Consider the following 13,527-nt stretch of genomic DNA (forward strand, 5'->3'; position numbering starts at 1 on the left):
CGATTATGAATTATATATTCATATAAAGAAATAAAATATTGTTCACACAATCTTAATCCTCACATCACTAGTAGCATCTTAATTGACATTTCATCGTTTGTGTTGATATGGGATCATCTACATTTTACTTCAATTCAAACTGTTCAAGAGTCAGTTATTTACAAACCCAGCGATCATAATTTAGGCTTTTGAGTCCTCAACAGAGTGTTTACATAATATGTAGGTTAACGTTTTAATAAAAAAATAAAAAAAAATAGTAGATTTTTAACATACAGACACTCCAGGGGCCCCAGATCCTAGTTTAAGTACCAGAACTTGTTCCTATAAAGTAAAAGATGAACATATTAAACATAAAACACATAAATCCCTATTTTGATGTTTGCTAAGTTTGTGCGTAATGTATCTTATCCTCATTTCCAATGAGGAGTGTCAGCAGCAGTGCGGACGCTGATTGGCTGCTGTGAGGCGTGAGCAGGACAGTGTGAGTGACTGAGGTGTTTCGTTGTTGTGGGATACTTGTGGACCGCAGAGGGAAGTCACAGGTCGGGCACACGGGCTGCTGGGAGTGGACGTTTGCCCTTCAACAGCCTTCAGACGTGCGCGCACCGCTGGAGGCAGTCGTGTTGGAAAAGCAACTCCAGCTGATTCACAGGGAGAGAGGAGCGGGACGAGGCACGAGCTGTTAGCAGAAAAATCAGGGGATCTTGGCACGTGTTCGCTCAGGTGAACCAGCGCACAGTTGCAGGTACACCTGTTTGTGTGGAAGCCGCATCACCCGCACCAAGTGTGGCAGCGTCAGGGTGCAGCAGCAGCAGCACCACCACCACCAGCAGCAGCAGCTGCAGCAGAGATAAGACACGGTGCAAGAATCCTCCCCAAAAACAGCGCGACACCACCGGACACCATGTCTAAGGAGACCAGGATCAAAGGTAAGGCTATAAACACCGGTAGTGGATATAAGCTCCACCGCGTGCAGCAGCAGATAGATAGATAGATAGATAGATAGAGGAATGCGCGTGAGAACATCTGGAGCTGCTCGCGTGCTCCTCCAGGGTCCCAATCAGTGTGCGTGACAGCAGGTGTGTCCATTTTAGGGTGTCAGTGCACGTGCCATCACAAAGTCTGACCCATTCCCGGTGACGCCGCAGGGTCACATCAGTGAAGACTAAGCCCGGTGGGACCCGTTCACTCTTTCCCAGGTGGTCATGGGTTCTAAAGCCCGTCCCAGTCACTTGTTTGTCACACACACACACGATAACACACAGACAGAGACCATTAATTGATTAAAGGGAATTAGGAGACTGTCTGCAAGTTGCATCGAGGTCATGTGTTCAATCATTAGTGGCCGCACCCCTGTGGAGTTTGCATGTTCTCTGAGTGTTTTCTGCTTGTTTCCCCACATGGACGTTGGGTGTGTGCGCGAGTTTGTTCAGGAGATACAGATGAGACCCCCCCCCCCATGTGTGGAAATTCATTCTGGACCTAATTTTTCCTTTTTTGTTTAATATGCATCAATAGTGCTAGGCAAAAACTATGGTTATGATGAGGATCAAAAATAGTTATTATTATTATTTTTTAAATCTCTGCGATAAAGTTAAGTGTCTATTGATACGAAAACGTATCCATAGCCCCCGGACTATGGATACGTTTTCCGGACCTTGTCTACATAAGCGTAATGGCCCAGTGGCCCCTGATTTAAGAATGTTGCCGTGGGTTCGAATCCTGCTCTTTTGTCATATATATTTTAAAATTTTAACATAATACGTAACGTGGCAAATTCCACCTTTGAAAAGACATATACGAAAAAAATAAACATTTTAGGATATTTCCTGGATTAGGGATAGGGTTAGGGCTAAAATAAATATGAGCTAAAATAAAACTGACACAACTTTTTGTCACGTGGTGCACCTATCACGTCACCTAAACTGGCCAATGTGGGGCTATTGATACGTTTCCTATCAATGGCCACGACCATAAAGTTAATATATTTCACAAGTGTGTATTTATTGGTTTGTCTGTTACATCAGAACTACTTAAAATGTTTTGTGAAATTTTGTAGGGGATCTGGAACAATATTGATTCTGGATCAGTATGAAAAATCACTGTCTATCGTCATTGGCGAAATTTCAGAAATGCATATCTCAGTTTGTAATTGACCGATCTTTATGAAATCTGACTCAGTTATGTCAGTTTGGTTCCTCAGTTATCCCACTGAGTTTCCTCTGGATCAGATCCAGATTGAGTATTTCATTGTGATTTTTATTTATTTATTTTCTAAAGAAAATAGGGATGTCCATACATTTAGACCTACTATACTATTTATGGACTTAATTTTTTTCCCCAAGCCTTTAAAGTGTGAATGATCATGGTATCATGATCAGGATCACTCGTCCAAATAATCTGGCAAAAAGGATATTTAGCGCTTGGTGGAGGTTTGTGCTCATTGAGTGCTTTTGTATATAGGTGACTTTTGAAGTGACATCATGTATGTGATGCTGGGTGTTCTGTGTTGGTTTGTATTGCCATGTAGATGCTTGACTTTGACAAAACTTTGAGAGCCATTAGTATGGATTTACCACAGTGAGTGAGAGAGAGTGAGAGAGAATGATGAGTCATCTGAGTGAAAACACAAAAAGGGTCCCTAACATTACAAGTAGAATTCCCAAACAGAAAGACAGAACTAAAGATGCCTCTTTAAGATACCACCCACCTTATTTATTTGTGCAGGATGTATCACATTGAATGACTGTAAGGGTCTCTCAAAGGTCCTGAATTGATGGATTAATATTCTTCAGAGTTTGGGCTGGGATTGGTTCCAGTCAGAATTGATGGATGTGAACTAAAATCCAAGATCACATTGAATCCTGAAATATTTAATTCCAGGGTGGGATTGAACCAAAGATCCTCAGCTCAGAGGCAGCTGTGTACCCTCTTTTCTGTGAAGGTTAGACTCACCTGACCACGTTCGGTCATCCTCAGCATATTTTTGGCGCTTTGGTGCTATTTTTGGTCTCTTTTAATCAGAGAGGACACGACTGTAGTCTAGTGTAGAAAAAAAAACTTTCAATTGTGTGTTTGATTCAAACTGATAGGAAATAGCCAGTGAGTGAAAAGCAACAATGGAATGGATTTCAAAGTGTTGCTGACAATAAATATGACTTTCTATTGAATTCTATGAACTGTCATAATGAATTTGTGTGATATGAAATGAAAAGGCATTTATTTTGCATAAACGTTCCTTGCTTTTCACTAACAACAATGTATTGATGCTCACAAGAGCCATTCAGATCTGATGAACTTCAAACTTTTCTGGTTATTTGCCCAACTTAAGGATGGCGGTTTATTTATCACTAAGGTTCTTCAGTATGTTTGTCAACATATTAGCATTTGTCATCTTGTGAAAGTACATAATTTGTTCATGTCGGTACTCATGAGAAAAATTGTCAGTGATTTTTTTTTTTTTTTTTTTTCTTTCCGATTGACCTAAATCTATTGTGAAGTGTCACTGAACATCAAGTGAACATATAACCTTTATGTGTGCCGCATGGCCCAGGGATAAGGAGCCAAGTGGCAGTTCTTTCTTCCCTGTTGAAGAACCCCTGAGCAAGTTGCTGGGACTTCTTTCAGATGAAAGCTCTGTGTTCAGTCTGTGTGCAGCCATGATGCTTTCCACAGTGCAAGAACAGCTTTTAGTGATCAATAAAATATCAGATCGGGAAAACTCTTAAGTGGTGACCTAATGCATTAAAAGAAGGTAGAAATTTGTCTCTGCTTTTCCTTAAAAGTCCTGCTGTCTGAGATTAGAAACCTTCATGTTTGCTTCCTTACACCATTTAGCCACAACATATCAACCACTAACAGCTGATTCCTTTTTTACATTTCCCAACCTATTTGGATGTTGGTGAAGTGAATACACTTCTGAGGCACCTGATTAACACTTGATGGGTCCAATTTGTTCCACGTTGTTAATCAGTCACTCATTCACACACTTAGTTACATTCCCAGAGTGAGAAAGCCATAATGCAAGGCTATTGTTGGGGAACCTCCTCCCATTATTACCCAATCCTTGGATAGTTTTTCTTCCCAATAGGAAATATGAGTTGGCTTTGAGTGTTGTTAGACAGGTTGTTCATCTGCTTTTTAATTTCTTGTCCCATGAACTTAAAGGCTTCACACTAATGACATCTTGTTCTTAGGGTTTATTAAAAAAGTCTACTCAATGTTTACTAGCTGTGACTTGCTGGAAAGGAATGCAATTTAAGTGTGTTCATCCATGTCTTTATCAGAGGTGTAAAGAGTACTGATGTATCCTATTCAAGCTGAAGTACTTGATTGAAATTTTACTATGTACAATACACAAAATACTCAAGTACAAGTAAAAAGTAGCTCAGTTAAAAATATTACTCAAAGTAGAAGTTCATTATTATTGGTAATACATCTTGTCACGGTTCCCTTGCATACAGTAAACATCTCGTGTAAACTTAAAAAGGTAGAAATTAAATCTTGCACAACTGGAATTTTATTTATTTTCCACAAAGGCATCTGTATAAAAATAAAAGGTTTGTCAAAATATACAATATTTTTTTTTTAAATATAAAATGAATTCAATTCAAAATAAAAAAAATTATCAGCCTCTAAGTATAGCAAAATTTCTGAACTCTATGAAGTGAGAAAATAACCAGCATTCATTGCTGTTTTGGCGCCGTGCATTAAGTTTAATGCGTTTGGTCGGCTTTGAATGTTGTCTGGTCATTTCCTTTTTGTAGTTTCACAATGTACATTCACTATTTTGAAACTAAAAATAATAATTCACTCAGTAATTGTTGGACATAGAAATGTAATGAATTACTTTACTTCTTTTGAATTTTACAAATAAAATTACTGATTTAGAAATATACTCAAAGCAGTACCCATAAAAACAACTCAATGACAGTAACGTGAGTACTTGTAGTTCGTTACTTTCACCTCTGGTCTTTATGGACTTTGTGTGCAATCATGGTTGAACAGGAAGCGGCACACCAACGTGTGAATAAACTTTTTCTGCGCCGCTACATAGCCATATCTCTTCTATCAAACTACAAAAATGGCCGAGCAGGGTGGAGTTGAACCTGGAGAAGGGGCGGGGTATGAAGTGTCTCATTTACATTTAAAGAGACCGCACCAAAACGAGTTGCTCTTAGAAGCACATCAGAAAAGGGGTAGAAAAGGGGTGGAGCTATAATAATGAGGAATTCAGACCCAAGCAGTGCAGTTCTGCTTTATATAGACCACAACTGTATGATTTATATCTAAAAAGGAAGGATTTAAAACCATGATATGTCCCCTTTAAAATAAGCAAAGTCAGGAAACAAATCAACTTCTATGCCTACATATAAAAAGCTTTTGGTTCTCAGCAGCTGAAGCTCAATCTCTTTTCTAGTAGATTGTAATTATTTTTGTTTGAGTCTCGTCATTCACTTGCTGATGAAAATTTCACAGCAACTTCCTTGATTACCACTGCTTAGCGTTATAAGACCATGTAAACCCAGTGACGCTGGCCGGTGGCAGACTGATGGCGAGAAGCAGTTGGAGTGAGGTCATTGTTGCTGCCGTCATACATTAATTTTATGTGTGTATCTATTTTTATTGGATATCGCTCGACCCCATCTATGAGTGTAGCGCTGAAAGTTTTTATGGAGATATTAGTCTTCTAAGCCGTGACAGTAGTTGAGTTCACACATCTTTATTGTCATGACGTTGACTTGTTTATACTTAAAGCAGAACTAAGTCACTTTTTCACCTTGATAAATCCCTATTGTGGTCCCTGTGAGGGTAATGCAAGTGTGATCGGGGGGTTTTTCACCCCCCCCACTCCCCCCGCTGTCTCTGGCCAGAAAACAGCACTTGCAACTTTTCCTGCCTCCGACCCGGTGGCAGTCTCACAGCTCTGTTCTCGTTCTTGTGACAACACGTACTGCTTTATGACAGCCCAATACACACTAAAGTTGCGTTCACACCGTGCGTGCGTGCGTGTGCGTGTGTGTGTGTGTGTGTGTGAGTGAGAGACAGGGTAGACCACTGGCTGATCACTTCTCTTATCATACACGGCGCCATTTTATAAATGGTCAACTTACGGAGTTACTAAAGGATGAGTTCACTCAGAATGTAGGCTTATTCAAGATGAACCGCTTTAACGTTGCCCCGGTACTTTGAGGAAGCCTCCCGCTGCCCGTCTCACTGAAGCGGGAGGGAGGAGCTGCTGCCTCGGGGATGCGGAGTGTTTTTACGACAGTGACATAACCAAAAGGGACCTTTAGGGGCAGCCCTAAGCTCAACTTACTTAGTTCTGCTTGAATTCTTACTATGAATATTATATTGTTAAGCGCTTTGAGATGGCTTTGTTGTATTTTGGGCTATATAAATAAAATTTAGTTGAATTAATTCCCTCTTTTTATTCTATTTTGCAGCAAAAAAGAACATTAGTGTGGAAAAAGGCTAAGCAACTCTGGCTACACTTTACATTTCCTCATCATGGCTGAAGTGAACGCACCAATTGTCGAGCAAAACGCTACAAAATCATATCACAGTTTATCTCCATATTGTTTACTTTTTGCAAACAATTAATCCCATAAAAGTAAGTCCCATTAAACATTAAATGATCTCTACAGCAGCTCGTATTCAGACAGTAGGCCAAGGTGTTCTCAATAAAACATCAAACTTACACTAATTTTACGCTATATAGTCTTATACTGTAAATGTCCCTGTTGTGCCTTAAACTGCAATGTAAATATAATTTCCATCTGAACCAATGCACCTGAACAAGCCTAGATTTTGTTCCTTCATGCATTACTGAATCTTCGCCACCCATGACTCTCTTGTCAGTTACTTGTTTTTCTTCATTCTTTATTTTTGAAGGATAATCCAGGAGCAGCACAAGAGCTGTCATTTCTGATCAATCCTGACCAAGTTTTTCAGCCACCCCTGTTCAGTTGTATTCACTGCCCCTCTAATCCTCACACCTTCTAACTTTAACACTTTTAAAGCTTGAGGTCTGAGTAGAATATGTCATTTGTTGTCTAGTGCAGGGGTGTCAAACTCGTTTTAGTTCAGGGGCCAAATACAGAGCAGTTCATCTTTTGTGGGCCACAGATTTAAGGGTGAAAATGAGTAATTTAATCATTATTGTGCTCTAGTTAGCACTTCTGCATATAAATAAATTATAAAGTATATATGTCACTGATAATATCAGAGCAATAAATGACAGATATCAGTCCCTGCCAGATTTTCACTTTCAATAATTTGATTTTGACCCTTTTTTTTGTAATTTAAGTAGATTTTGTGGAATAATTTTAAGAAAATTGCAGGATTTTGTCAGGCCCGCTAATTTAATTGAATTTGTGTATTATTTTGGCGATATCTAGCTGAATCAACTGAATTAGTTGGTCATTTACATAAAAATGTATGGCTTCTCTGACTTTTTTGCTTGCTGCTGCAGACCGAATTGGATGCTCTAAAGGGCCGGATTTGGCCCCCGGGCCTTGAGTTTGACTCTTATGGTCTAGTGTATCCCATCCACTTACCATGGACGTGTGATCAGATGCCTCACTTTTCATCCATCAAAGAAAATAATAAATAAAGTAATGATAAAATTAATGAAATGTTGACATTTGTCCACTTATTTGTTTATTTTCCCCTCATAAATTCAGCCATTTTGATCACTGGATGGAATTTTTCCATTTTTCATTCAAATACGTTGATAAACATCACAGGCAGGCAGCGAGCTGCAGATCCGACCGTATCTCACTAAATATTGTGACATTGCCAGTAGCGTATAATATAGAATACATTATCTTGAATTATGGAAACCCTGGGTGTATAATGAAAGTTTATGACTTACAGAGAGCCATGCAGCAACTTGGGCTGATTTAAAAGCATGTTGCACTGTTGGGGATCTGCTTACCCGATCTCATGGGAGAAAATGAAAGAATCCATTGTTTTGTTTGTGGCAGCACGCTTTCGGTAGGTTTGTCGTGCTGCAATTCACTTTCACAAATAGTTTTTATGCTTCTTGGAAGTAAATTGAAACTGATGTATTTAAGTCAGAAGTTATTCACATGAAAAGCACTTTTTGCTTTTCAACACGAAAAATATGACAAAATTGTGTTCTAACGCACAAAACAATAACAATTTTGTAACGATGTCACAAAATTTTGTGAGATATGGTGGATGTATAACATGTAAAGTCTTGCTGATGGGTCATAAAACCACAGTGATATTAACGGAGTAAGCAGTGTGCACTTCTGCTCGTGAGCTCAAAGACTAATGGCGCTTTCACACCAAACGCATTGAAAGCGGCAGGTTTACATTCACAATACATGGTGGACGCGCATCTAGAGAGCATCGGCGGTCCCGCTGTGCGTCCCGCGCCTCCTGTGCAATGCGTTTTGAAGCTTTTCGCGCGGCGGACACTTTTGGTGTGCGTCCGGCGCTTCCAGTTGGAGTTGGAATTGTTGAACTTTTGGGGCATATCGCGGCACGTCGACCAATCAGGAGCGTTCCCCAACCGTGACGTATTCAGAATAATAATAATAAGAAAAAAAACCCACTATCCGGAGGCGGAGGTACATAGATGGACAGGCTCTTCTGCTGGAATAGAGCAGCTGTAGTTGGTGTCCTGGTAGGAGATGTGAGCGCAGATGCCAGTCAGCAGGTCGTCAAACTGGGCACGGGAGAGACGGAAGTAGCGCTGAATGCGACTCACGTCCAAGCGCAGCTCTGGTGAATCCAGAAACGGCGCCGAGGAGCAAATAAAGCTAAGCTACTCTCTCGATAATGTAGAGCCGATGAACGGGAGTCAGTGGGGGCGTGTTCAGCAAGGAACTCCAAACTTTATTCTCCATTCAACCACACTTCTCTATAGCCCTCTGACATCACAGTGCACACACTGAGTCACACCAAAATACATCCGACTGGAAACACCGCCTTCACCACACAATGTTCTCCACCACTTCACAGTCACTGCGTGAATTATGAACGTAAGTGATCGCCACAATATCATCCTTTGTATGAAAACCACCGGCAACAGAGAAGCCCCTCCCCTTGACGTGCGTCCTGAGAATCTTTGACACTGATGACAAACGTCTGTATTCAATGAGCACAAGTGTCCAATTACGCGCACGAGGCACGATTTTGACGTCCGAAATGCTTTTGGTGTGAACGTACCATTAACCAATGGTAAAAATGGTTGTTTATATTTTTAGTGAGAAAGAAATCCAACAAGAGAGCAATCAACACATCCTGTTGTGATACATTTGCCTTAAAAAATGAATAATGTATTCTTAAAAGGTCAGTGTCTCACCTCCCATGAACCTCACTGTATGTCACTGCCACTTACAGGTGTAATGATCAAAATATAATCACTGTTCATTCATCATTAGGTCGTAATATTATTGTTACCTAGAACATACCTTTAAATTGCGCATTGGCTTAGGATGGTGTAATCTGTTCTTTTATCAGACCAGTTGGTTTTGGCGATTCAAACCCGACATCTATAGACAAAAGCCTTGTGTGTACTGCAAGTTACTTTTGTAATGCTCACCATTCAGTGCAATGCAACTATATTTGTGTGAAATTGCTCCTCAGACATTTCACCACACGTCATCAGACTCTCACTCTAAGTCTGTTCTCTTCTCTACTTCTCATGTCAGCAACTCTTTCAGGTTTGTGTGTAAGGTCTCACTCCTTCGAGCTCCTCTTAACTTCTGAAACTAGATCAGTCTCAAGGTCTCTTTTCCCTTGCTGTCTAAATGAATAAATGGGCAGCCTACCTGCGTTTTCAGAAGCTCAGCATGCAGCTAAAAATAGAGCTGCAGGATGCTGACAAACAGACACTTGTCTCTGCAAAGTTAGGCTGTTTCTTCCCAGAAAATAGACCGTCTCGACATTCTGTGCTTCAATGTTTTAGTTTGCTGTCTTCATTACCTCACAACTGTTTGCTGTATGCACTGTGCATCTCCATCCCCTAACGATTACAGTAGTTTAGCCAAAAGCTTTTCAGTGTTTAGTGGCTTGAATTAATGCTTTCAGACTGTGGCCTTTCTTATTGTTTTTGATCTTATGAAAGTGTTATTTTAAGTTCACCACAGGAAGAGTTCATGGACTCATGTCAAGAGGAACAATTCACAAAATAAACAGAAAAATGGTGTTTGAAGTCAAAAGAATGTGGAAGGAAACGGTTAATGGGAAATACACTTCAAAGCCTCTTTATTGGGTATAACTACTTAAATCATGTTTTTAATAAATATTTTGAAGTGGAATGGTACTTGGATAATACTATAAAAAAAAAGACTGTATTGCATTTAAGGTTAAAGCTTGCCTCAGAATGAATAAGAAAGCCTTTCTTATTCATTCTGAGGCAAGCTGATTGTTCCTTTAAACGGCTTTGTAAATCCCAGACAGGCTGGTTTAAAGAGTTGAGGAGCTGCAGATCGACTTGGATTAACTGTGAAGGTGCAAAGCCATCTTAACAGTCTGTGGTTTGCAGATGGAAACAAAAAATATCAAATGAACAGCTCTTTGGTTTTCTGAGATGAGATGATACATGTCGAGGCCAAAGATTTGTGGAGAAAGGCAAGATTGGTTCGAGATGATCGAAGGTGAATCTTCATCCATGGCGTTCCCTCTAAGGTATACAGAGGGCCATCTCTGACTGTACAGCACATCAAACATTGAAGTGGGTGTGATGAAGCAGTAACTAATCTTGGCATTACTCCTGTCAGCTAAGATAGGGAGTCTGAGGCCACAATTGGTGCAGGCTCAACAGTTTTTGGTTGAATGGGTCTAAATTTATTTTGTGACAATCAGATTTTAGGTTGAGACGTTAAAATAAACATGACAACATGGTTTGATACGACAGTTACAATGGATAGATAGTGTTGTCCCAATGGTCTGCACATTTTGCGGTACATTGTGTTCCCACTCACTTAGACACTGTCACAAAGCTCACATTGACAGAAAATAATATCTTGAATATGACAGTAGAACCCTTTGGGAAACCTTTAAAACTCTAAATCTTATCTTCAATAGCACCCATTTGTGTTGTTGCTAAACAGTTGAGTGTGCGGTAATCGTCTCTCCTCGATGCTAAGACTCGTAGTGTTAGAAGTAGGGATGTGCCGATACAACGTTTTCACTTCCGATACGATACCGATATTGCAGCCTTGAGTATTGGCTGTGACCAATATCGATCCAATGCGATACCGGCATGAATCATACATACTTTTATTACTTATTTTGTTGTGTGTAGGGCTGCCGCTATCGATTCTTTTTGGAATCGATTAATCTAGCACTTTATCAGTCGATTAATCGGATACATATTTTTTTTTTCGTTTTTAAGTAACCAAAACAAATAATGCATAATGAAAATGACGTGGCTTTTATTTCTAAAAAAAAACCCAAAAACAATTGGCTCCAAAACTAAGCCCATTTATTGCAATGTAACCATGTAGTGTTTATAAGTGCCAGTGCCAACAATTAAATAACAATACAGTTAAGTCAGCTAACTAACTACTAACAAATAATAAATAATTTCTGGGGTGAGTCTGTTTGCAGTGGTAACCTAGAAAGCTGTGTATGTGTTTGACAAACACTGGAATTATGTTTTTAGCAGCTGAGAAAATTAATTTATCTCTGGCTTAATGAAGTATTTCTCTTCTATATCAAAATCTTGTGCTGCTGACAATCCACAGCACTTCAGAGCACAGGCACTGAGGCGTACCACAATATTTAATGCTACAATTTCTCAAATTCAATGCCCTTTTTCTCAAATGTAAAGCTGTTTGATTTACCTAAATCTAAGATTGCCTGGCGGTCATGTACTAGTTTAGAGTAAATACGCTGCAGGTTCACTGAGAAATTATTAGAATTGACTGAGTTATCTGCTGTTTTATATCCGTTGCTAACGCTAACCTCTGCAGCCACAGCCGACAGGCACGCAGCCAAATACACATGCATATGTCAATATATCAAAGCTGGAAAGCTTCCGCCTTCATTTTCATTTATCGTCCGGTTAATTTATTTATTGATTGATTATCGGCCCGTCCTCGCGCTACATTACCTTGTTTCAGCGACGCTTGTTGAAACAGCATGTGGATGCTTTTGGTTCAGATGCTGAATCGGTGAAGTACTGCTGTGGTATGCCAGGTATTGTTTGCAGTAAACACATGATTGCACCTTATTCTCTTCATTTTTGAGGATGTAATGATCCCAGACTTTTGACATTCTCTGTTGCGTACTCTAACTAAATGCAGAATGTTTGTCGCGCATTGATGACACGCTAGTGCTGTGCGGTCCCTGCGTGTATAGTGCGCATCATAGGAATGTAACGATGCTTTGAGGCACAATTTTTGCCTCGAGGAATTTTTGTAATCGAGTAACTTGATGAATCTTTTCAGCCTTAGTAGTGTGGAATGTTAGAAAAAGGCTTGATCGAGTGATGTTACTCAAACAGAGAACAATAGTCAGCAACAGTAGGTATGACAAAAACTGACCCATTTATTATTAACCAATTGGTTACATAAATTTTAACCTTATTCTAGAGTATTCTACAACTGAGTAAATATAATATATGTAGGGGATTTTAGATGCAGTCCGATAAAATCTGATATTTGTTTTCTGGCTGATATCGGACCGATATCCAATATCAATATTGTATCGGGACACCGAAGCCTGTAGTGTCCTGGCCACAAGGGAAAGAAATATCGAGTACTTTCAAAAGTTTTTATTTTTTTTGATTCAGTGACTGAAGCACCCCATTAAGCTTTCAGCTGAACTGTCAAGGGCTTTTAAAGCTTTCCATTTATGAAACAATTATCGCTTGTAGTTTCTATGAACAACTCAACCGACAAAAGCTTTTTGAAGATGGTCTTTCTAAAATTCAGTAGTTCCGTCATAGATTTTAGAAGGTAAATTCTTTGATTTGTTCTTTTTCCAACACATGTGAATCCATCAAAGGTGTCAGCCATAAATCACTCTCTGAGGCAGAATACATTAGTACCATAACTTTCCAGTCCCAGCATGAGTTAAGGTGATCTTGCAGTAACATGACCATTATCATTAAGACTTTATTATTGGGTTGTTTTGTTTGCCAGGGGCAGTGTAGCTACTATGATGTGTTTGTGTGTTGCAACATTTTCTTAATGGGTTAGGTTAGGATTAGAGGAATTAAACCTCTTTTTGTTTTCTTTAATCTGCAGTTTACTCACCTGTTGCAGAGACACAATTATAGTAGCTTAGTCAAGGCAACTGAACTTGCTAAAGACATCTCCCTCTCGTCCAAGGAGCTTCATCAGAACTGAAGGTTTCATGTTTCCTCGACTGAGCCACTAGATTTAAGCTGGATGACTGAAAGCCTTCACGGACAAACAAGACCCTCAACAATCAATCAGTTAAAGAGGACACACAAACACTACTCACTCTTTTACCTCTTTCTTAAAATAGAGTAAATGGTCAGAATCACTCCAATTTGGCACTACTTAAGAAGTGCACTTT

At 39.6% G+C, this 13,527-nt stretch overlaps 1 protein-coding gene across 1 annotated transcript in view; it reads left to right on the top strand.

Moving 5' to 3' along the window:
- Positions 1–481: 481 nt before the first annotated feature.
- LOC114474850 (membrane-associated phosphatidylinositol transfer protein 3-like) overlaps positions 482–13,527 on the top strand; it is a 115,662-nt gene continuing 102,616 nt past the window's right edge. Inside the window, exon 1 of the mRNA XM_028465412.1 lies at positions 482–929. Coding sequence (XP_028321213.1) covers positions 905–929 — 25 coding nt within the window. The 5' untranslated portion in view covers positions 482–904. The remainder of the gene's footprint in view (positions 930–13,527) is intronic.

This window comes from Gouania willdenowi, chromosome 13, assembly GCF_900634775.1.
Source record: "Gouania willdenowi chromosome 13, fGouWil2.1, whole genome shotgun sequence".
Taxonomy (NCBI): Eukaryota; Metazoa; Chordata; class Actinopteri; order Blenniiformes; family Gobiesocidae; genus Gouania; species Gouania willdenowi.